The sequence below is a fragment of the Protopterus annectens genome, chromosome 10.part0, assembly GCF_019279795.1.
Source record: "Protopterus annectens isolate FY-2018-M chromosome 10.part0, PAN1.0, whole genome shotgun sequence".
In the NCBI taxonomy this organism is placed as follows: Eukaryota; Metazoa; Chordata; order Ceratodontiformes; family Protopteridae; genus Protopterus; species Protopterus annectens.
This window is the reverse complement of record NC_056744.1, coordinates 1,837,490,635-1,837,516,792: the sequence shown is the minus strand read 5'-3', so window position 1 is coordinate 1,837,516,792 and position 26,158 is coordinate 1,837,490,635. Positions and strand designations below refer to the sequence as shown.

Here is a 26,158-nt window from a genome sequence, read left to right as displayed (position 1 = left end):
TCCGGGCTGTCATGACTGAATGACAAGCCTTCGACACAGAGCACATGCATCCATGTTTCACGTGTGTGTGGATAATACCTAGGTCGCATTTACCCATATAGCCGCATTCCAAAGCAAATGTCCTACACACAGAAGTAACACCCTGACACCTACAAGACAATTGCATTGGATGCTTATGCTAACCAGTGCTAGATGTGTGGCTTTAGTAATCCATTTGCTCAATGTAGAACCTACAATGGGGAATATTGACATCTGTGCAGTGAGGAACACCTGGCTGAAGGCTCTGTAGTGCACAATTGCACTACCACAATATAACTCAGATCCAGGCATGTGGGCCATAACAGTGGTATGGACCATTCCAGGTGGTGGTGTACACATATTCATAAAGGCTACTCACATGCAAAGACCACTACTCCGACATAACACATCACAGATGAGTTAGGTACAGGTGACAGTGGCAAATGCTGCATTCTAGGTTGTATCCTTATATACATCCACCGCCTTGTCCCCAGACTACCAACACACATCCATATGTGGTATGACATAGTATGGTAGACCACCAGATAACCCTTGATTGGTGGACTGTACTTAGGTCTACATTAACTGTGCAAAGTACCCATGTACAGACACAGCTGCATAATGTGATATGCAATGCAATAATACCACTGTTTGTAACCAGCTCAGTTGTACACATACCAGGGTCCCTCAGATGTTGTCAGCATTAACATGGTTGACTGTTGCTGTACACCAGTAAAGAACACCCTCATGGTTGGATATGACCTAACTGTACCTGCTCTGGATATGTACATCCCACACTCATACAACATACATGACATTACCATAGCTTTCGTTATCCTTTCTACATACAGGTGGCTACAGTCATTACACACATGCACATGGCAGATAGCATGCTAACAGTACATAAGGGGTTTGATATCTATGTTAAGAGAGGTAATATTCCCTCTCTACTGGTCACCCATGACACCTATCGTATCATACAACACCCCATGTGGCATGTATGTCATTAGACATGGCCACCTAATGCAATGCCTACAAACATACCCAAATAACAGGACCATAAACCTACACAAGGCCTGTATTGACAGACCCAGGGAAATCCAGCTCTGCTCTGTATGTTCCTGAGTAGTCTCAGGTGATATGTTCATGACATGTACAGCCATGTGTGGCCACAGCTTCTACATATACCCCATGTCAACAATTGCAAGCCATGCATGCTGTGTGCTATCTGGACATTAGCTGTAGTACCACAATAGCCAGTACGTGCTGGGGTGAGATGTTTACAAGCCACAGACCTTGCACATGCTTGAATGAGTGTGTTGCCTAGCCTAACAGAGCACATTGCCGGCACTCTTCCAGTAAACATGAAGTGTGTGTAGAAAATATGATGTGCTCACTGTTGACCATTACAGTGCCCTGGCTTGACCATGACACTGCCAAGTAACAGTTTGTAGGAGCATGACATGGAATAATGTTGTGTGTGTCTTGCTGATATGTGCTGTTGTCATATATGTACACTTGGCTACTCGGTGAAGGTGGTTGTGTCCTACCAGTACATGAATACAACATCCATTATGGTGTAATGCTTGGCTATGTTTCACACATGACATGGGGAAGGTGTGGAATGTATCCTGTTGACCTGCTAGTGCACTTACTGATGTAGTCCACATATGTGTACATGTATTGATGTTTGTGTAGATTCCATGTGTGTGCAGTGTCTGATTGTTTTATTCACTCCTGTGCTTTCTCCCGTTACTATCCCTAGGAGTCTTCCCAAACCTTGAAACATTTGTCTCTGCTCACCTGCCACTGTTGTTTAACTCTTTCTGTCCACTAGATGGCATTCTAAATCAGGATAGCACCTAATTCTTCCATCCTTCCCTGGTATCTAAAGAAGTTAATGTTCTGTCCTTTGCTTGCAAACTGGCTTCCTGCCCTATCTCTACCTGCTACTTTCTCTTACCTTTGCTCTCTTTCACCACTTACCTTCACAACCACTATTACCTATCCCCCTAGACCTACTCCTTCTCTACTAAGGTACCCAGTAGTTAGCTGCTTGCTGTTAGGTTTTTGCTGACTTCTCGCTTACCTGTCTGAACCCACTCCATTCGCCTTATGGGCTCACTCCGCTCCCCTACCCTACCCCCAATTCCCACCCGCCCCAGTGCTCCTACATTTATTCCTCTAAAGACACACCCCCATTACACCTACTCCAATAAAACTAACCACATCATTATCACTCCCATCCCCCATTTCTCATAACACACCCACTGATACCTTGCCTCTCATCCCTCCTTCATATAATTCCCCACCCAGAGACACACTCCTAACCTGATTATAAAACCTACCTCCCAATTTCTCCCACCTCACAAACCAACATAATGTCTATATTAATCATCCCATACCAATTACAACTATTTATCTTGATCTCACTCTTACTTCTTCTAACCAGTACCTATCTCTTAACCTCCTATGAACAACTACTTTATTCTACCCTTCTCTTCCCCTCCAAACACACTTCTACACCAACATTAGCTAACTCTCCTAACTTCCTAAACTTCATTTGCAAACCCAGCTACCTACTTGCCAAACATCACAGAGTAGTACACATTAAGTACTTCAACCTAAAAACTAGAAAATTATTTGAGTATTATTACAAGCCTCTTCATACTAAACACTTTACACTCCTACACTCCCTACTAGATGGTGACATTCATCCCAACCCTGACCCTAACTCTACCCTTACCACTGCAAACTGCAATCAATACAAATCTAGTACCCTACCACCTACCAAACCTTCCAACTCACTCTCTATAGCACATCTTAATATATGCAGTATTTGCAACAAAATTGTTCAAGTTCATGCCCTCCTAGATGTCCACCTATTTGACATCCTATGTTTATCTGAAACATGGCTAAAACCTACCATTAAAGACAATGAAATCACCCCACCTGGTTACAATATTATTAGACTAGACCGCACAGCCAAAAAGGAAGGAGGGGTAGCAATCCTCTATAAAGCAGAGTTACAAGTTAGCACTGTTAATCTTAACCCACTTTTGGACAATAATGCTGAAATAATTATCTCCAAATTTCAAGTGAACACACGTAAAGCCATAAATATAATTTGTTTATATATTCCCCAGGGAAATAACATTAGTGAACTCAAGTATATCCTTAACTGGATTTCTATTAATCTTCCACAAGAAACCATAGTACTAGGAGACTTTAATATCAATTGGAATTCCTGTAGTAATATAAACCCCACCACCCATATTAACCTTTATGGCTTCTCACAAACTATTAACTTCCCTACCAGAACAAATAGACTCATTAACAAAGAAAATACCTTGGACTGGATACTTACTAATAGTCCTCATCAAACTTATAGAGCAGGAATCCTTCCAGATGACCTAAGTGACCATTCACTTACTTATATTATTAGACATAAAACCAACCTAACTTTCCCTAACACTTTCAGAACAGTATGCACCAAAAAGTACTTTAACCCAAAACTTTTCCAAACAGAACTCAAACAATGTAATTGGTCACCATTAAAATCTCTCCCCCTAAATGAAGCAGTAGAATACTTCAATTCCACATTCTTAACCATCCTGGACCACCACGCCCCAGTACGCTCTATTAGAAATAAAGATAAACCAGCCCCCTGGCTCTCTAAAAATACTAGGGAAAAATTCCTTCTCAGAAACAAATCCTGGACAAAATGGCATACTACTAAGAATCCTACAGATCACCAAACCTTTAGGCAACATAGAAATAATACAAAAAAAGCCGTCCTGCTAAACAAAAATAACTTTTACCTCCAATTACAGCAATCCTCCCATAAAGAACCACAAAAATTTTGGACTAGCATTAACAAACTTCTTTACCCAGGCCAATCTATCACACCCAACCCACAAGGATCTAACCCGGAAAATCCCACACAAACAGCTAATGCCTTCAATTCTTTCTTCACAGATGCTATACAAACTCTTGCTAGCCACCTATCTCCTGATACCTCAAATCTGCCTACTTCTACTACAAACCCACCCCATCATTTCATTTACAACCTGTGTCTACTTCCTTTATTTGCTCCCTTCTCCAAAACGTAAAACCAACTACCCCCTCAGCTGACAAACTCCCAGCAGAATTCCTGCAAAAAGGAGCTAAAGCCATTGCCTCTCCCATTTCCATTCTGATAAATAGAACCATCAGTGAAGGAACTATCCCACCTATCTGGAAAATTTCTCATATCATCCCACTGCATAAAGGGGGGAACTCAAATGACTTCTCTAACTTTTTCCCCATAGCTTTACTATCCCCCCTAGCAAAAATAATGGAAAAATGTATCAATAAGCAACTACTTAACCACCTACTCCATAATAACCTACTTGCCAACTGTCAACATGGATTCAGATCTTACCACAGTACCACCACAGCCCTGCTATCCTTCACAAACTGTATTAACAAAAACCACAACAATAATATTCTTTCCTCTGCAGTCTTCATTGATTTATCTAAGGCTTTTGACATGGTCAACCACCAACTCCTTCTACACATACTTAATTCCCTTTCACTTGATCCTCTATCTATGAATTGGTTCACATCCTACCTAGAAAATCGACAGCAGGCTGTACTCTGGCAAAATAAACTATCTAATCACCTTCCTATCTCCCTCGATGTCCCTCAGGGCTCCATATTAGGCCCACTCCTATTTTCCATTTATATTAATGATCTTCAGACAGCTATTCTACACACCAACTGCATTCAATATGCAGATGACTCTACTATAATCTGTTCTGCTACTTCTCAATCTGAACTTCAGTCTCTTACCCAAAAAGCTTTCAATACTGTCGAACAATGGTTCTCACACTGATGCCTCCTCTTAAACCCCCAAAAAACTAAACTGTTACTCTTTACACCAACCTGAAAGTCCAGCACCTTACATTTCATGCTCACATCCAACAACGGTACTCTTATTTCTCCTGACCCAACCACTAAACTCTTAGGAATAACAATCGACAACAACCTCAACTTTGATACTCACAAAAACACCACAATAAGATTAGTTAACAAAAAACTAGGATCCCTTTACAAAATCAAACCCTTTCTTACACCAGTAGCCAAGACCACCATAACCAGAACTCACTTAATCTCCACTCTACTCTATGCTTCTCCTATATACACCATTCTCTCCAAAAGCAACCTCAACAAACTAGCAACATCCTATAATAATATTGCTAGATTTGCTACAGGCTCTCCTTTCAGAACCCATCACTGTTTGAATCTAAAACAACTAGACTGGCTAGAATTTCTTAACCAGCTCCAATTTCACCATCTTACAATAACCGACAAGACCCTGTATCAACCCAGCAACACTCCAATACTGTCTAGCCTCATTACCCCTTACAATAATCTCAAGACTCTATGCTCCTCAAATAAACTGCTGATCAATACGACCAAATCTAACAACTCAGCAGGTGACTCCTTGTTCTCTAACTCTGTTGGAAAACTATGGAATCAACTACCCTCTGAACTCACAACTCAGACTTCTCTCTCGCTTTTCAAAAGGAATCTAAAACTATTTCTCAACAAACACTGGCTATGCTCCTGTACTAACCCTGACTAACTTTTTCCTTTTACTGATTTTCACCCCACATCCTTCACAATCTTCCCTTAATGTTTCAATTTACTATGTTATTGCATCTAAAACTTATGTATATATGTATAATGCACCCTCTCTTACACATTACTCTCTACGGACTTAATGCTTATCTTGATTAAACCAAACTGGGTTAGGTCTAGTGTCTGCAGGTTTACTATATCTATGTTGATCATCTCCATGATAATTCTTTTCATGCCTTTACATATAAGACTAGTGAGACGTATGGGTCTGTAGTTTCCAGGGTCTGTAGATGGCCTACCTTTGTGCACAGGGATGACTGTTACCTTTCTCCATTCATGAGGCACAAAGCCTGTTTGGAGGCTACAGTTAAATAGTAATTCCCAGAGGCCCTGATAGGTCATGCTTCATGGTATTTAGAAGGAAATCCTGGGATATTGTCTGGGCCCATTGATACAGTTTTCTTGGTCTTAGAGGGAGCATTAAGGACCTGTTCCCTAGTGATAGTAGGGGAAGTTATATTTGGTGATATTTCCTGAAGGAAAGTTGAGGGGGAGAGGGGAATAAAGTGGGAGCTGAATTTATCAGCCAGGAAGTTTGTTATATCTTCTGGCTCAGTATAGGTGGCTCCATTTACAATGAGCTCTGCATACAATTGTGTATTGCCTTTGAGGTTGCAGACGTAGCTAAAGAATGTGTTATGGTTGTCCTTGGCCTGGGAGGCCAAACGTACCTCAACTTTGGCTTTGGCAGACTGTATTTGTCCTCTGAGTTGTTTGTTTAGTTTGATGAGAGTGCTTTTATCCTGCTGGGTGCTGCACCTCCTAATTTTTGCCATGATTTTCTTCCTCCTGTTATACAGCCTATTGATTTAGTGATTCCATCAGGGTGGCTTGTTTTTTGAGTTAGTTCTGTACTTCTGGTGGGTACAGCTGCCTCTATGCAGCTATTAACATGCTTGCATAGGGTTTCTGTGAACAGTTCTTCATAGGCAGAAGTGTTCTTGGGGTTTATAGGGGTTTGAAATTTTGCCAGGTTCTCACGTAATAGCAGGAGGTTAGCCTTAGAATAGTTCTTGAATATTCCCGGTTTAGCTGGGGGTCCAGGTTTTATTTGTACTTCAATGGAGACTATTTTGTGGTCTGACCTTACCAGGGAAGGGATTACAGTAGGGGGTGTGCAGCACTGTCCCATATTAGTGAAGGCCAGATCCAGTATGGTTGCACCCCTGTTTGGTGTATTGACTATCTGGTCCAAGGAGTTTGTGTTTATAAAATCCAGGAATCTTTGTGCATGTACATTTGATGTCATATAGGATTTCCAGTTAATAGTGAGGCAGTTAAAGTCACCCATGAATATGGTATTGGGTTGGATGGTTAGTGTTTCTAATAAGTTTAAATACATGGTATGGGTTTCCTGGGTCACAGATGGGGGCCTATAGCTTGCAAGGAAGTGGTATTAGATTTTACCTGTGGTGATTTGAACATGGAGCAGCTCAAGTGCATCGTCCTATTTGACCAGCCATGAAGTATATTTATTTTTGATATAAATAGAGACACATCCACCTTTAGTCCCTACCTGTGAAGTAACTGGTCTAAATGTGTGGAAGGCTTTATAACCCTGCACTGTTGGTGTGCTGTCTGCGGCTTTAAACCACGTCTCAGAGACCGCACAGACATCAGCATTCTCTAGGGTAAAGAGAGCTTCCAGGGAGTGTATTTTTTTGTTTAGACTTCTAGCATTGAGCAGTAATACCTTTAGATTTTCATGGTTTTGATTTGCTATGTCGGAAGTGCTTTCAGTTTTGGCATTGCCTAAAAAAGGCACGATGGGGGAAGACAATGTTTTAGCTAATATTTGAAAGCCTAGAGGGGAGAGGTGTAGACCATCCCTGGCAAAGCAGCATGGTCTGTTAACCATCTCCTTCCATGCTGACAAATATTACACCCCCTTAGAATGACACCAGAAACTAAGCCAATTATTAAAGTGAATCATCTTTTGCTCATATTGTGGTATCATCCTTGGAGAAGGTAAAATGCTGCTCAATGCTAGGCTCATACCAGCCTGAGACACATATTCCGAGAGTTCTATGATGTTTGTCTTCATATAGTCTAGGCAGGTACATCTCAGGTCATTTACTCCCACATGGACTATGACTGAGTCATATTGGTAATTGTAATTCAATGACCTGAGTGCATGCGTAATGTGGCAGATCCTAGCCCCTGATAAGCAACTGACAATAATTTTCTCCTTACTCAGTCTGGTGAGAGGGACATCAGTGTGTCTCACCGTGGTGTCTCCAATGACTAGAATGTTAGATTGTGTGGTGACTTACCTTATGGGCTTTAGAGGTAGAGGCTCCATGAGATGTAGTACTATGTGCTGATGTGGGTGTTGTTTTGAAAGAGTGCTTTTGGGGCTGCTGAGAGTATTTCTTATGTGTACTTTGTATATTACAATGAATGATATTTCTGTATTAGGTATAAAATTTGGGAATTTGGGAATAAAGATGAAAGTAGAATTCAATGGGAAAAAAACATCAGAAAAAAATAAAACAACTCTGTATTTTCTAGAGAACATATAAATTATCATTCAGAAAAAAAGGCTTATTTGATCAATTCAGTACTGATGGGAAAATAGCGTACTTAGCAAGTGTATTTATGTTGCCAATGGTATTTGAAAATAATATTGCAGATATTTTTTTCATTTATATGGGGTTCTAGATTAAAGCAAGTAAAAAGAGGAGTTTTGTATGTAAATAAAGAAGGAGGTTTGGGTTAATTAACTTAGTGGTATACAATGCGTCATTAAATTTATACAAAGTGTTAACATGGGTAAATGAAAAAGGTGAGAGATTAGTAGTAAAATTGTATAAATATAAGTATAATAAGTTTTGGGGTACGATAAAAAGAGTAAAATAGAAAAAGACTGTATAAATGAAGAAATAACATATTGCCAAGAAAAAAATTTGTGGAAAATAAAAACGATGCTATAGAAAAAGAAAGAAACGTATGCTGTAAGAATGTAACGATGAAACATTACTATGTAAAACCGTGAGAAACTCTAACAGATGAAGAAATAAAGCTATAAAAATAAGAAGCAAGTTCTGTAATCAGAAAGTAGAATGCCAAGATTTTTGTGGAGACTGGTTATAGATAAATTACTGGTAAAAGGAAATATGCCCTATAAAAAGAAAAGTGATATAATATGTTTACATTGTCAAGAATGAGAAACTACTGAACATGTGTTTTTGAAATATAAAAGTGTAAAAAAACTTACGGGGAGAACTATGTAAAAAAGATTTTTTTGAAGATTTAAAAGCAGTAGATAAAATAAACATGGATATTATAAGAATAGAAGTAAAGAATATGTTCAAATAATAGGTAAAAAAGTTATTTTGTTATATAGGTTACATGGAACAAAGAAGGAAATGAAATTAGGTTTAATGGCAAGTGGATTAGCAACAATTTTAAGTAAAATCAGATGGTGGTTATGGAAAAAGCAGTGTGTGTCTAATAGGGATGAAAATTAAGAACGATTGTAAGGAAATTTATGAATATGTATAAATGTATTTGTATCTATATATATTTGTACATTTGTAAATATTTTGAAATATATTGTAAATAAGATATCTTTTTGTATATGACTAAGGTAGCCCTACTCATTTTGGTAGGTGCTGGGAGATCTTTTACATCCACCCGGGCCATCACCAACTGACACAGATGGGGCCTCAATTTAACATCTCATCCAAAGGACGGCACTTTCAGGAGTGCAGCACCCCTCCCTTATGCTGTACTGCAGTGTCAGCAGTTGACGTATCTTGCATGAGAATAGAACTCACAACCTTTTGCACCAAAGTCGACTACCTGTTGCACCACTGACACATGCCCTGGCTTTAAAACATCCAGTCCAGTTTGGTGCCCTGATGGTCAATGGTGGACTCATTATGAACCTTGACCTTACTGTGTTATGTACAACTACAGCACATGTTTCATAAGGAGGAAACCATGATTTTTTTTTACTCCTACCCCTAATCCACAGTTGCATAGCTCCCATGAAGTGAACAATTCTCATTCAACAGTAGTATGAATTAAGGTATGTCCTGAGTTGTATGGTCACCAAAGCATAATCCAGTACATGTCTTCTGAGAGACTGGACATTTGATACAAGAGAGTCCCAGGAAGCAGCTTGCAGCTTCTATAGAAGAATAACTTTAATTTAAATTATACCAACTTTTTGAGATTGTTTATTTCTGTTTCATTTGTTTGCTGCATTAGTCTTAAGTCAAAGATTACTTTGGTGTAACTAATTTAAGAATAGATACGTATTATGTGTAAGTTCTGCCTTGAATAAGAACAATCAGAGCAGAATCATTCATGATCATCTTGTTGGTCATGACTGATTGAGAATACAGCTGACCTAAAAAACACCTGCACCCACTGAAAGAGATTTTGTATGTATCAAGACCCAGGCACCCCTGCACTCCTTTACTTATTTGTACTGATGCCATGGTCACAGTGGTCACACAACAGTAGGAACAGATGAAGCTCCATGTACAGCTCATTGTGTTCTTGCACCAACAGTGACCCTGAATTGCTCAGTTACAATATCACATTTGTACATATGTAAATTCGACCATACATGATCAGGTAATTAAAACTCAGGTAAATAGCCATCAGATGTGATCAATTAATTAGAACATGGGTAAATGGCCATTAATCCCTAGTCAGAAAGCCATAAACTCCGTGGTCTTCTGGCTAAAATGTTATTATTTGTGCACAGTCATTACAATGATCTAATACTGCTTCTCTCCTAAACAAAAAGACACTGCATGCCAAGAAGAAAATAATCTTTTGAAGGAGTTTGATATCAACAATGGCATTTGTTGGTAAGTTTTTTTTGGGGTGGGGATCACCATTAAGAGCATGAAACCATAAGCAGTTATTATCTAGATAAAAAAATAGCCAACAGAAAGTCTGCATTTAGCACTAATATAAAACAAGGCCTAGAAGCAACCAGCAAACTAGTGAAGCAGGGCAGATTGATCATTAACTTCAGTCAGCAAAAAACAACTGAACAAGACATGTGGTAGTTGTTATTCATAACTTTCCCTACTATTGGTCTTAGCTTAAGACTGCAGCTGTAGTTCCTAGGGTTGCCCATCTGCTGAAAACATCAGGCTGGGGAGCTGACTTCTGCCTCTGGTTTTTCCATGTCATATTATGAGTTCTTGCAACAGTGATTCTTAATGCACAGATTGAATGTTACTAAACATTTTCTTCAACAGAATAGTAATGGAACCACTGAAAAGGAAGACAATGTTAACAGCAATTGGTAATGAATTTCAGTACAAATTTCTCCTTTATAAAGCTGTGTTGAGGCATATGATGGAGAGATCCTAAACTAACAGTGTTTTTTTTTAATTTCCAAGTTGGTTGGGGCTCTTGGTATGACCATGTGAAGGAATGGTGGGCACAGAAAGACAAACATCGGATCCTGTATCTCTTTTATGAAGACATGAAAGAGGCAAGTTTTGATATTTCTTAGTGATTTCATTGTTGATTAATAAGAGTTTGCACCAACCAAATGGCATGCATAACACTCCAGAGCCATGAAAATGACCAAAGGAGCTTATGACTTATTTCTATTAGCATACCTCTAGAAGATGTGAAAAACCAGAGAGCAGAATTGTACTCTGATGGCCCAAATTCAAGCCACAACTGAGATGTCCACTTATGTATTTACTCTGTTTATGTACATTGAACATGCACAGTGCATTTCAGTAACAGCAGTGTAACTCAAATAGAAAGACTGACTATTTTCAAAGATGTTGGCTTTAGCATCTTAATTTGAATCTTCTGTCTGTAAGGCATTTCCAGCATCCGAGCTCTAATTCCCTTACTCTAAGGTAATGAATTAGTAGGGACCTGACCTTCCTTGTCTCAGGTATCTTAGTTATGCAGATGGAGCCCTTCTTGTCTAAGGTAACCCATTAGTAGGGACCTGACCTTCCTTGTCTCAGGTATCTTAGTTATGCAGATGGAGCCCTTCTTGTCTAAGGTAACCCATTAGTAGGGACCTGACCTTCCTTGTCTCAGGTATCTTAGTTATGCAGATGGAGCCCTTCTTGTCTAAGGTAACCCATTAGTAGGGACCTGACCTTCCTTGTCTCAGGTATCTTAGTTATGCAGATGGAGCCCTTCTTGTCTAAGGTAACCCATTAGTAGGGACCTGACCTTCCTTGTCTCAGGTATCTTAGTTATGCAGATGGAGCCCTTCTTGTCTAAGGTAACCCATTAGTAGGGACCTGACCTTCCTTGTCTCAGGTATCTTAGTTATGCAGATGGAGCCCTTCTTGTCTAAGGTAACCCATTAGTAGGGACCTGACCTTCCTTGTCTCAGGTATCTTAGTTATGCAGATGGAGCCCTTCTTGTCTAAGGTAACCCATTAGTAGGGACCTGACCTTCCTTGTCTCAGGTATCTTAGTTATGCAGATGGAGCCCTTCTTGTCTAAGGTAACCCATTAGTAGGGACCTGACCTTCCTTGTCTCAGGTATCTTAGTTATGCAGATGGAGCCCTTCTTGTCTAAGGTAACCCATTAGTAGGGACCTGACCTTCCTTGTCTCAGGTATCTTAGTTATGCAGATGGAGCCCTTCTTGTCTAAGGTAACCCATTAGTAGGGACCTGACCTTCCTTGTCTCAGGTATCTTAGTTATGCAGATGGAGCCCTTCTTGTCTAAGGTAACCCATTAGTAGGGACCTGACCTTCCTTGTCTCAGGTATCTTAGTTATGCAGATGGAGCCCTTCTTGTCTAAGGTAACCCATTAGTAGGGACCTGACCTTCCTTGTCTCAGGTATCTTAGTTATGCAGATGGAGCCCTTCTTGTCTAAGGTAACCCATTAGTAGGGACCTGACCTTCCTTGTCTCAGGTATCTTAGTTATGCAGATGGAGCCCTTCTTGTCTAAGGTAACCCATTAGTAGGGACCTGACCTTCCTTGTCTCAGGTATCTTAGTTATGCAGATGGAGCCCTTCTTGTCTAAGGTAACCCATTAGTAGGGACCTGACCTTCCTTGTCTCAGGTATCTTAGTTATGCAGATGGAGCCCTTCTTGTCTAAGGTAACCCATTAGTAGGGACCTGACCTTCCTTGTCTCAGGTATCTTAGTTATGCAGATGGAGCCCTTCTTGTCTAAGGTAACCCATTAGTAGGGACCTGACCTTCCTTGTCTCAGGTATCTTAGTTATGCAGATGGAGCCCTTCTTGTCTAAGGTAACCCATTAGTAGGGACCTGACCTTCCTTGTCTCAGGTATCTTAGTTATGCAGATGGAGCCCTTCTTGTCTAAGGTAACCCATTAGTAGGGACCTGACCTTCCTTGTCTCAGGTATCTTAGTTATGCAGATGGAGCCCTTCTTGTCTAAGGTAACCCATTAGTAGGGACCTGACCTTCCTTGTCTCAGGTATCTTAGTTATGCAGATGGAGCCCTTCTTGTCTAAGGTAACCCATTAGTAGGGACCTGACCTTCCTTGTCTCAGGTATCTTAGTTATGCAGATGGAGCCCTTCTTGTCTAAGGTAACCCATTAGTAGGGACCTGACCTTCCTTGTCTCAGGTATCTTAGTTATGCAGATGGAGCCCTTCTTGTCTAAGGTAACCCATTAGTAGGGACCTGACCTTCCTTGTCTCAGGTATCTTAGTTATGCAGATGGAGCCCTTCTTGTCTAAGGTAACCCATTAGTAGGGACCTGACCTTCCTTGTCTCAGGTATCTTAGTTATGCAGATGGAGCCCTTCTTGTCTAAGGTAACCCATTAGTAGGGACCTGACCTTCCTTGTCTCAGGTATCTTAGTTATGCAGATGGAGCCCTTCTTGTCTAAGGTAACCCATTAGTAGGGACCTGACCTTCCTTGTCTCAGGTATCTTAGTTATGCAGATGGAGCCCTTCTTGTCTAAGGTAACCCATTAGTAGGGACCTGACCTTCCTTGTCTCAGGTATCTTAGTTATGCAGATGGAGCCCTTCTTGTCTAAGGTAACCCATTAGTAGGGACCTGACCTTCCTTGTCTCAGGTATCTTAGTTATGCAGATGGAGCCCTTCTTGTCTAAGGTAACCCATTAGTAGGGACCTGACCTTCCTTGTCTCAGGTATCTTAGTTATGCAGATGGAGCCCTTCTTGTCTAAGGTAACCCATTAGTAGGGACCTGACCTTCCTTGTCTCAGGTATCTTAGTTATGCAGATGGAGCCCTTCTTGTCTAAGGTAACCCATTAGTAGGGACCTGACCTTCCTTGTCTCAGGTATCTTAGTTATGCAGATGGAGCCCTTCTTGTCTAAGGTAACCCATTAGTAGGGACCTGACCTTCCTTGTCTCAGGTATCTTAGTTATGCAGATGGAGCCCTTCTTGTCTAAGGTAACCCATTAGTAGGGACCTGACCTTCCTTGTCTCAGGTATCTTAGTTATGCAGATGGAGCCCTTCTTGTCTAAGGTAACCCATTAGTAGGGACCTGACCTTCCTTGTCTCAGGTATCTTAGTTATGCAGATGGAGCCCTTCTTGTCTAAGGTAACCCATTAGTAGGGACCTGACCTTCCTTGTCTCAGGTATCTTAGTTATGCAGATGGAGCCCTTCTTGTCTAAGGTAACCCATTAGTAGGGACCTGACCTTCCTTGTCTCAGGTATCTTAGTTATGCAGATGGAGCCCTTCTTGTCTAAGGTAACCCATTAGTAGGGACCTGACCTTCCTTGTCTCAGGTATCTTAGTTATGCAGATGGAGCCCTTCTTGTCTAAGGTAACCCATTAGTAGGGACCTGACCTTCCTTGTCTCAGGTATCTTAGTTATGCAGATGGAGCCCTTCTTGTCTAAGGTAACCCATTAGTAGGGACCTGACCTTCCTTGTCTCAGGTATCTTAGTTATGCAGATGGAGCCCTTCTTGTCTAAGGTAACCCATTAGTAGGGACCTGACCTTCCTTGTCTCAGGTATCTTAGTTATGCAGATGGAGCCCTTCTTGTCTAAGGTAACCCATTAGTAGGGACCTGACCTTCCTTGTCTCAGGTATCTTAGTTATGCAGATGGAGCCCTTCTTGTCTAAGGTAACCCATTAGTAGGGACCTGACCTTCCTTGTCTCAGGTATCTTAGTTATGCAGATGGAGCCCTTCTTGTCTAAGGTAACCCATTAGTAGGGACCTGACCTTCCTTGTCTCAGGTATCTTAGTTATGCAGATGGAGCCCTTCTTGTCTAAGGTAACCCATTAGTAGGGACCTGACCTTCCTTGTCTCAGGTATCTTAGTTATGCAGATGGAGCCCTTCTTGTCTAAGGTAACCCATTAGTAGGGACCTGACCTTCCTTGTCTCAGGTATCTTAGTTATGCAGATGGAGCCCTTCTTGTCTAAGGTAACCCATTAGTAGGGACCTGACCTTCCTTGTCTCAGGTATCTTAGTTATGCAGATGGAGCCCTTCTTGTCTAAGGTAACCCATTAGTAGGGACCTGACCTTCCTTGTCTCAGGTATCTTAGTTATGCAGATGGAGCCCTTCTTGTCTAAGGTAACCCATTAGTAGGGACCTGACCTTCCTTGTCTCAGGTATCTTAGTTATGCAGATGGAGCCCTTCTTGTCTAAGGTAACCCATTAGTAGGGACCTGACCTTCCTTGTCTCAGGTATCTTAGTTATGCAGATGGAGCCCTTCTTGTCTAAGGTAACCCATTAGTAGGGACCTGACCTTCCTTGTCTCAGGTATCTTAGTTATGCAGATGGAGCCCTTCTTGTCTAAGGTAACCCATTAGTAGGGACCTGACCTTCCTTGTCTCAGGTATCTTAGTTATGCAGATGGAGCCCTTCTTGTCTAAGGTAACCCATTAGTAGGGACCTGACCTTCCTTGTCTCAGGTATCTTAGTTATGCAGATGGAGCCCTTCTTGTCTAAGGTAACCCATTAGTAGGGACCTGACCTTCCTTGTCTCAGGTATCTTAGTTATGCAGATGGAGCCCTTCTTGTCTAAGGTAACCCATTAGTAGGGACCTGACCTTCCTTGTCTCAGGTATCTTAGTTATGCAGATGGAGCCCTTCTTGTCTAAGGTAACCCATTAGTAGGGACCTGACCTTCCTTGTCTCAGGTATCTTAGTTATGCAGATGGAGCCCTTCTTGTCTAAGGTAACCCATTAGTAGGGACCTGACCTTCCTTGTCTCAGGTATCTTAGTTATGCAGATGGAGCCCTTCTTGTCTAAGGTAACCCATTAGTAGGGACCTGACCTTCCTTGTCTCAGGTATCTTAGTTATGCAGATGGAGCCCTTCTTGTCTAAGGTAACCCATTAGTAGGGACCTGACCTTCCTTGTCTCAGGTATCTTAGTTATGCAGATGGAGCCCTTCTTGTCTAAGGTAACCCATTAGTAGGGACCTGACCTTCCTTGTCTCAGGTATCTTAGTTATGCAGATGGAGCCCTTCTTGTCTAAGGTAACCCATTAGTAGGGACCTGACCTTCCTTGTCTCAGGTATCTTAGTTATGCAGATGGAGCCCTTCTTGTCTAAGGTAACCCATTAGTAGGGACCTGACCTTCCTTGTCTCAGGTATCTTAGTTATGCAGATGGAGCCCTTCTTGTCTAAGGTAACCCATTAGTAGGGACCTGACCTTCCTTGTCTCAGGTATCTTAGTTATGCAGATGGAGCCCTTCTTGTCTAAGGTAACCCATTAGTAGGGACCTGACCTTCCTTGTCTCAGGTATCTTAGTTATGCAGATGGAGCCCTTCTTGTCTAAGGTAACCCATTAGTAGGGACCTGACCTTCCTTGTCTCAGGTATCTTAGTTATGCAGATGGAGCCCTTCTTGTCTAAGGTAACCCATTAGTAGGGACCTGACCTTCCTTGTCTCAGGTATCTTAGTTATGCAGATGGAGCCCTTCTTGTCTAAGGTAACCCATTAGTAGGGACCTGACCTTCCTTGTCTCAGGTATCTTAGTTATGCAGATGGAGCCCTTCTTGTCTAAGGTAACCCATTAGTAGGGACCTGACCTTCCTTGTCTCAGGTATCTTAGTTATGCAGATGGAGCCCTTCTTGTCTAAGGTAACCCATTAGTAGGGACCTGACCTTCCTTGTCTCAGGTATCTTAGTTATGCAGATGGAGCCCTTCTTGTCTAAGGTAACCCATTAGTAGGGACCTGACCTTCCTTGTCTCAGGTATCTTAGTTATGCAGATGGAGCCCTTCTTGTCTAAGGTAACCCATTAGTAGGGACCTGACCTTCCTTGTCTCAGGTATCTTAGTTATGCAGATGGAGCCCTTCTTGTCTAAGGTAACCCATTAGTAGGGACCTGACCTTCCTTGTCTCAGGTATCTTAGTTATGCAGATGGAGCCCTTCTTGTCTAAGGTAACCCATTAGTAGGGACCTGACCTTCCTTGTCTCAGGTATCTTAGTTATGCAGATGGAGCCCTTCTTGTCTAAGGTAACCCATTAGTAGGGACCTGACCTTCCTTGTCTCAGGTATCTTAGTTATGCAGATGGAGCCCTTCTTGTCTAAGGTAACCCATTAGTAGGGACCTGACCTTCCTTGTCTCAGGTATCTTAGTTATGCAGATGGAGCCCTTCTTGTCTAAGGTAACCCATTAGTAGGGACCTGACCTTCCTTGTCTCAGGTATCTTAGTTATGCAGATGGAGCCCTTCTTGTCTAAGGTAACCCATTAGTAGGGACCTGACCTTCCTTGTCTCAGGTATCTTAGTTATGCAGATGGAGCCCTTCTTGTCTAAGGTAACCCATTAGTAGGGACCTGACCTTCCTTGTCTCAGGTATCTTAGTTATGCAGATGGAGCCCTTCTTGTCTAAGGTAACCCATTAGTAGGGACCTGACCTTCCTTGTCTCAGGTATCTTAGTTATGCAGATGGAGCCCTTCTTGTCTAAGGTAACCCATTAGTAGGGACCTGACCTTCCTTGTCTCAGGTATCTTAGTTATGCAGATGGAGCCCTTCTTGTCTAAGGTAACCCATTAGTAGGGACCTGACCTTCCTTGTCTCAGGTATCTTAGTTATGCAGATGGAGCCCTTCTTGTCTAAGGTAACCCATTAGTAGGGACCTGACCTTCCTTGTCTCAGGTATCTTAGTTATGCAGATGGAGCCCTTCTTGTCTAAGGTAACCCATTAGTAGGGACCTGACCTTCCTTGTCTCAGGTATCTTAGTTATGCAGATGGAGCCCTTCTTGTCTAAGGTAACCCATTAGTAGGGACCTGACCTTCCTTGTCTCAGGTATCTTAGTTATGCAGATGGAGCCCTTCTTGTCTAAGGTAACCCATTAGTAGGGACCTGACCTTCCTTGTCTCAGGTATCTTAGTTATGCAGATGGAGCCCTTCTTGTCTAAGGTAACCCATTAGTAGGGACCTGACCTTCCTTGTCTCAGGTATCTTAGTTATGCAGATGGAGCCCTTCTTGTCTAAGGTAACCCATTAGTAGGGACCTGACCTTCCTTGTCTCAGGTATCTTAGTTATGCAGATGGAGCCCTTCTTGTCTAAGGTAACCCATTAGTAGGGACCTGACCTTCCTTGTCTCAGGTATCTTAGTTATGCAGATGGAGCCCTTCTTGTCTAAGGTAACCCATTAGTAGGGACCTGACCTTCCTTGTCTCAGGTATCTTAGTTATGCAGATGGAGCCCTTCTTGTCTAAGGTAACCCATTAGTAGGGACCTGACCTTCCTTGTCTCAGGTATCTTAGTTATGCAGATGGAGCCCTTCTTGTCTAAGGTAACCCATTAGTAGGGACCTGACCTTCCTTGTCTCAGGTATCTTAGTTATGCAGATGGAGCCCTTCTTGTCTAAGGTAACCCATTAGTAGGGACCTGACCTTCCTTGTCTCAGGTATCTTAGTTATGCAGATGGAGCCCTTCTTGTCTAAGGTAACCCATTAGTAGGGACCTGACCTTCCTTGTCTCAGGTATCTTAGTTATGCAGATGGAGCCCTTCTTGTCTAAGGTAACCCATTAGTAGGGACCTGACCTTCCTTGTCTCAGGTATCTTAGTTATGCAGATGGAGCCCTTCTTGTCTAAGGTAACCCATTAGTAGGGACCTGACCTTCCTTGTCTCAGGTATCTTAGTTATGCAGATGGAGCCCTTCTTGTCTAAGGTAACCCATTAGTAGGGACCTGACCTTCCTTGTCTCAGGTATCTTAGTTATGCAGATGGAGCCCTTCTTGTCTAAGGTAACCCATTAGTAGGGACCTGACCTTCCTTGTCTCAGGTATCTTAGTTATGCAGATGGAGCCCTTCTTGTCTAAGGTAACCCATTAGTAGGGACCTGACCTTCCTTGTCTCAGGTATCTTAGTTATGCAGATGGAGCCCTTCTTGTCTAAGGTAACCCATTAGTAGGGACCTGACCTTCCTTGTCTCAGGTATCTTAGTTATGCAGATGGAGCCCTTCTTGTCTAAGGTAACCCATTAGTAGGGACCTGACCTTCCTTGTCTCAGGTATCTTAGTTATGCAGATGGAGCCCTTCTTGTCTAAGGTAACCCATTAGTAGGGACCTGACCTTCCTTGTCTCAGGTATCTTAGTTATGCAGATGGAGCCCTTCTTGTCTAAGGTAACCCATTAGTAGGGACCTGACCTTCCTTGTCTCAGGTATCTTAGTTATGCAGATGGAGCCCTTCTTGTCTAAGGTAACCCATTAGTAGGGACCTGACCTTCCTTGTCTCAGGTATCTTAGTTATGCAGATGGAGCCCTTCTTGTCTAAGGTAACCCATTAGTAGGGACCTGACCTTCCTTGTCTCAGGTATCTTAGTTATGCAGATGGAGCCCTTCTTGTCTAAGGTAACCCATTAGTAGGGACCTGACCTTCCTTGTCTCAGGTATCTTAGTTATGCAGATGGAGCCCTTCTTGTCTAAGGTAACCCATTAGTAGGGACCTGACCTTCCTTGTCTCAGGTATCTTAGTTATGCAGATGGAGCCCTTCTTGTCTAAGGTAACCCATTAGTAGGGACCTGACCTTCCTTGTCTCAGGTATCTTAGTTATGCAGATGGAGCCCTTCTTGTCTAAGGTAACCCATTAGTAGGGACCTGACCTTCCTTGTCTCAGGTATCTTAGTTATGCAGATGGAGCCCTTCTTGTCTAAGGTAACCCATTAGTAGGGACCTGACCTTCCTTGTCTCAGGTATCTTAGTTATGCAGATGGAGCCCTTCTTGTCTAAGGTAACCCATTAGTAGGGACCTGACCTTCCTTGTCTCAGGTATCTTAGTTATGCAGATGGAGCCCTTCTTGTCTAAGGTAACCCATTAGTAGGGACCTGACCTTCCTTGTCTCAGGTATCTTAGTTATGCAGATGGAGCCCTTCTTGTCTAAGGTAACCCATTAGTAGGGACCTGACCTTCCTTGTCTCAGGTATCTTAGTTATGCAGATGGAGCCCTTCTTGTCTAAGGTAACCCATTAGTAGGGACCTGACCTTCCTTGTCTCAGGTATCTTAGTTATGCAGATGGAGCCCTTCTTGTCTAAGGTAACCCATTAGTAGGGACCTGACCTTCCTTGTCTCAGGTATCTTAGTTATGCAGATGGAGCCCTTCTTGTCTAAGGTAACCCATTAGTAGGGACCTGACCTTCCTTGTCTCAGGTATCTTAGTTATGCAGATGGAGCCCTTCTTGTCTAAGGTAACCCATTAGTAGGGACCTGACCTTCCTTGTCTCAGGTATCTTAGTTATGCAGATGGAGCCCTTCTTGTCTAAGGTAACCCATTAGTAGGGACCTGACCTTCCTTGTCTCAGGTATCTTAGTTATGCAGATGGAGCCCTTCTTGTCTAAGGTAACCCATTAGTAGGGACCTGACCTTCCTTGTCTCAGGTATCTTAGTTATGCAGATGGAGCCCTTCTTGTCTAAGGTAACCCATTAGTAGGGACCTGACCTTCCTTGTCTCAGGTATCTTAGTTATGCAGATGGAGCCCTTCTTGTCTAAGGTAACCCATTAGTAGGGACCTGACCTTCCTTGTCTCAGGTATCTTAGTTATGCAGATGGAGCCCTTCTTGTCTAAGGTAACCCATTAGTAGGGACCTGACCTTCCTTGTCTCAGGTATCTTAGTTATGCAGATGGAGCCCTTCTTGTCTAAGGTAACCCATTAGTAGGGACCTGACCTTCCTTGTCTCAGGTATCTTAGTTATGCAGATGGAGCCCTTCTTGTCTAAGGTAACCCATTAGTAGGGACCTGACCTTCCTTGTCTCAGGTATCTTAGTTATGCAGATGGAGCCCTTCTTGTCTAAGGTAACCCATTAGTAGGGACCTGACCTTCCTTGTCTCAGGTATCTTAGTTATGCAGATGGAGCCCTTCTTGTCTAAGGTAACCCATTAGTAGGGACCTGACCTTCCTTGTCTCAGGTATCTTAGTTATGCAGATGGAGCCCTTCTTGTCTAAGGTAACCCATTAGTAGGGACCTGACCTTCCTTGTCTCAGGTATCTTAGTTATGCAGATGGAGCCCTTCTTGTCTAAGGTAACCCATTAGTAGGGACCTGACCTTCCTTGTCTCAGGTATCTTAGTTATGCAGATGGAGCCCTTCTTGTCTAAGGTAACCCATTAGTAGGGACCTGACCTTCCTTGTCTCAGGTATCTTAGTTATGCAGATGGAGCCCTTCTTGTCTAAGGTAACCCATTAGTAGGGACCTGACCTTCCTTGTCTCAGGTATCTTAGTTATGCAGATGGAGCCCTTCTTGTCTAAGGTAACCCATTAGTAGGGACCTGACCTTCCTTGTCTCAGGTATCTTAGTTATGCAGATGGAGCCCTTCTTGTCTAAGGTAACCCATTAGTAGGGACCTGACCTTCCTTGTCTCAGGTATCTTAGTTATGCAGATGGAGCCCTTCTTGTCTAAGGTAACCCATTAGTAGGGACCTGACCTTCCTTGTCTCAGGTATCTTAGTTATGCAGATGGAGCCCTTCTTGTCTAAGGTAACCCATTAGTAGGGACCTGACCTTCCTTGTCTCAGGTATCTTAGTTATGCAGATGGAGCCCTTCTTGTCTAAGGTAACCCATTAGTAGGGACCTGACCTTCCTTGTCTCAGGTATCTTAGTTATGCAGATGGAGCCCTTCTTGTCTAAGGTAACCCATTAGTAGGGACCTGACCTTCCTTGTCTCAGGTATCTTAGTTATGCAGATGGAGCCCTTCTTGTCTAAGGTAACCCATTAGTAGGGACCTGACCTTCCTTGTCTCAGGTATCTTAGTTATGCAGATGGAGCCCTTCTTGTCTAAGGTAACCCATTAGTAGGGACCTGACCTTCCTTGTCTCAGGTATCTTAGTTATGCAGATGGAGCCCTTCTTGTCTAAGGTAACCCATTAGTAGGGACCTGACCTTCCTTGTCTCAGGTATCTTAGTTATGCAGATGGAGCCCTTCTTGTCTAAGGTAACCCATTAGTAGGGACCTGACCTTCCTTGTCTCAGGTATCTTAGTTATGCAGATGGAGCCCTTCTTGTCTAAGGTAACCCATTAGTAGGGACCTGACCTTCCTTGTCTCAGGTATCTTAGTTATGCAGATGGAGCCCTTCTTGTCTAAGGTAACCCATTAGTAGGGACCTGACCTTCCTTGTCTCAGGTATCTTAGTTATGCAGATGGAGCCCTTCTTGTCTAAGGTAACCCATTAGTAGGGACCTGACCTTCCTTGTCTCAGGTATCTTAGTTATGCAGATGGAGCCCTTCTTGTCTAAGGTAACCCATTAGTAGGGACCTGACCTTCCTTGTCTCAGGTATCTTAGTTATGCAGATGGAGCCCTTCTTGTCTAAGGTAACCCATTAGTAGGGACCTGACCTTCCTTGTCTCAGGTATCTTAGTTATGCAGATGGAGCCCTTCTTGTCTAAGGTAACCCATTAGTAGGGACCTGACCTTCCTTGTCTCAGGTATCTTAGTTATGCAGATGGAGCCCTTCTTGTCTAAGGTAACCCATTAGTAGGGACCTGACCTTCCTTGTCTCAGGTATCTTAGTTATGCAGATGGAGCCCTTCTTGTCTAAGGTAACCCATTAGTAGGGACCTGACCTTCCTTGTCTCAGGTATCTTAGTTATGCAGATGGAGCCCTTCTTGTCTAAGGTAACCCATTAGTAGGGACCTGACCTTCCTTGTCTCAGGTATCTTAGTTATGCAGATGGAGCCCTTCTTGTCTAAGGTAACCCATTAGTAGGGACCTGACCTTCCTTGTCTCAGGTATCTTAGTTATGCAGATGGAGCCCTTCTTGTCTAAGGTAACCCATTAGTAGGGACCTGACCTTCCTTGTCTCAGGTATCTTAGTTATGCAGATGGAGCCCTTCTTGTCTAAGGTAACCCATTAGTAGGGACCTGACCTTCCTTGTCTCAGGTATCTTAGTTATGCAGATGGAGCCCTTCTTGTCTAAGGTAACCCATTAGTAGGGACCTGACCTTCCTTGTCTCAGGTATCTTAGTTATGCAGATGGAGCCCTTCTTGTCTAAGGTAACCCATTAGTAGGGACCTGACCTTCCTTGTCTCAGGTATCTTAGTTATGCAGATGGAGCCCTTCTTGTCTAAGGTAACCCATTAGTAGGGACCTGACCTTCCTTGTCTCAGGTATCTTAGTTATGCAGATGGAGCCCTTCTTGTCTAAGGTAACCCATTAGTAGGGACCTGACCTTCCTTGTCTCAGGTATCTTAGTTATGCAGATGGAGCCCTTCTTGTCTAAGGTAACCCATTAGTAGGGACCTGACCTTCCTTGTCTCAGGTATCTTAGTTATGCAGATGGAGCCCTTCTTGTCTAAGGTAACCCATTAGTAGGGACCTGACCTTCCTTGTCTCAGGTATCTTAGTTATGCAGATGGAGCCCTTCTTGTCTAAGGTAACCCATTAGTAGGGACCTGACCTTCCTTGTCTCAGGTATCTTAGTTATGCAGATGGAGCCCTTCTTGTCTAAGGTAACCCATTAGTAGGGACCTGACCTTCCTTGTCTCAGGTATCTTAGTTATGCAGATGGAGCCCTTCTTGTCTAAGGTAACCCATTAGTAGGGACCTGACCTTCCTTGTCTCAGGTATCTTAGTTATGCAGATGGAGCCCTTCTTGTCTAAGGTAACCCATTAGTAGGGACCTGACCTTCCTTGTCTCAGGTATCTTAGTTATGCAGATGGAGCCCTTCTTGTCTAAGGTAACCCATTAGTAGGGACCTGACCTTCCTTGTCTCAGGTATCTTAGTTATGCAGATGGAGCCCTTCTTGTCTAAGGTAACCCATTAGTAGGGACCTGACCTTCCTTGTCTCAGGTATCTTAGTTATGCAGATGGAGCCCTTCTTGTCTAAGGTAACCCATTAGTAGGGACCTGACCTTCCTTGTCTCAGGTATCTTAGTTATGCAGATGGAGCCCTTCTTGTCTAAGGTAACCCATTAGTAGGGACCTGACCTTCCTTGTCTCAGGTATCTTAGTTATGCAGATGGAGCCCTTCTTGTCTAAGGTAACCCATTAGTAGGGACCTGACCTTCCTTGTCTCAGGTATCTTAGTTATGCAGATGGAGCCCTTCTTGTCTAAGGTAACCCATTAGTAGGGACCTGACCTTCCTTGTCTCAGGTATCTTAGTTATGCAGATGGAGCCCTTCTTGTCTAAGGTAACCCATTAGTAGGGACCTGACCTTCCTTGTCTCAGGTATCTTAGTTATGCAGATGGAGCCCTTCTTGTCTAAGGTAACCCATTAGTAGGGACCTGACCTTCCTTGTCTCAGGTATCTTAGTTATGCAGATGGAGCCCTTCTTGTCTAAGGTAACCCATTAGTAGGGACCTGACCTTCCTTGTCTCAGGTATCTTAGTTATGCAGATGGAGCCCTTCTTGTCTAAGGTAACCCATTAGTAGGGACCTGACCTTCCTTGTCTCAGGTATCTTAGTTATGCAGATGGAGCCCTTCTTGTCTAAGGTAACCCATTAGTAGGGACCTGACCTTCCTTGTCTCAGGTATCTTAGTTATGCAGATGGAGCCCTTCTTGTCTAAGGTAACCCATTAGTAGGGACCTGACCTTCCTTGTCTCAGGTATCTTAGTTATGCAGATGGAGCCCTTCTTGTCTAAGGTAACCCATTAGTAGGGACCTGACCTTCCTTGTCTCAGGTATCTTAGTTATGCAGATGGAGCCCTTCTTGTCTAAGGTAACCCATTAGTAGGGACCTGACCTTCCTTGTCTCAGGTATCTTAGTTATGCAGATGGAGCCCTTCTTGTCTAAGGTAACCCATTAGTAGGGACCTGACCTTCCTTGTCTCAGGTATCTTAGTTATGCAGATGGAGCCCTTCTTGTCTAAGGTAACCCATTAGTAGGGACCTGACCTTCCTTGTCTCAGGTATCTTAGTTATGCAGATGGAGCCCTTCTTGTCTAAGGTAACCCATTAGTAGGGACCTGACCTTCCTTGTCTCAGGTATCTTAGTTATGCAGATGGAGCCCTTCTTGTCTAAGGTAACCCATTAGTAGGGACCTGACCTTCCTTGTCTCAGGTATCTTAGTTATGCAGATGGAGCCCTTCTTGTCTAAGGTAACCCATTAGTAGGGACCTGACCTTCCTTGTCTCAGGTATCTTAGTTATGCAGATGGAGCCCTTCTTGTCTAAGGTAACCCATTAGTAGGGACCTGACCTTCCTTGTCTCAGGTATCTTAGTTATGCAGATGGAGCCCTTCTTGTCTAAGGTAACCCATTAGTAGGGACCTGACCTTCCTTGTCTCAGGTATCTTAGTTATGCAGATGGAGCCCTTCTTGTCTAAGGTAACCCATTAGTAGGGACCTGACCTTCCTTGTCTCAGGTATCTTAGTTATGCAGATGGAGCCCTTCTTGTCTAAGGTAACCCATTAGTAGGGACCTGACCTTCCTTGTCTCAGGTATCTTAGTTATGCAGATGGAGCCCTTCTTGTCTAAGGTAACCCATTAGTAGGGACCTGACCTTCCTTGTCTCAGGTATCTTAGTTATGCAGATGGAGCCCTTCTTGTCTAAGGTAACCCATTAGTAGGGACCTGACCTTCCTTGTCTCAGGTATCTTAGTTATGCAGATGGAGCCCTTCTTGTCTAAGGTAACCCATTAGTAGGGACCTGACCTTCCTTGTCTCAGGTATCTTAGTTATGCAGATGGAGCCCTTCTTGTCTAAGGTAACCCATTAGTAGGGACCTGACCTTCCTTGTCTCAGGTATCTTAGTTATGCAGATGGAGCCCTTCTTGTCTAAGGTAACCCATTAGTAGGGACCTGACCTTCCTTGTCTCAGGTATCTTAGTTATGCAGATGGAGCCCTTCTTGTCTAAGGTAACCCATTAGTAGGGACCTGACCTTCCTTGTCTCAGGTATCTTAGTTATGCAGATGGAGCCCTTCTTGTCTAAGGTAACCCATTAGTAGGGACCTGACCTTCCTTGTCTCAGGTATCTTAGTTATGCAGATGGAGCCCTTCTTGTCTAAGGTAACCCATTAGTAGGGACCTGACCTTCCTTGTCTCAGGTATCTTAGTTATGCAGATGGAGCCCTTCTTGTCTAAGGTAACCCATTAGTAGGG

The 26,158-nt window shown here is 43.0% G+C and overlaps 1 protein-coding gene across 1 annotated transcript in view; it reads left to right on the top strand.

Annotated features, from left to right (window-relative positions):
- Positions 1 to 26,158, top strand: part of LOC122814090 (sulfotransferase 1C1-like) — a 198,196-nt gene that overhangs the window by 142,389 nt on the left and 29,649 nt on the right. Inside the window, exon 6 of the mRNA XM_044086700.1 lies at positions 11,073 to 11,167. Coding sequence (XP_043942635.1) covers positions 11,073 to 11,167 — 95 coding nt within the window. The remainder of the gene's footprint in view (positions 1 to 11,072; positions 11,168 to 26,158) is intronic.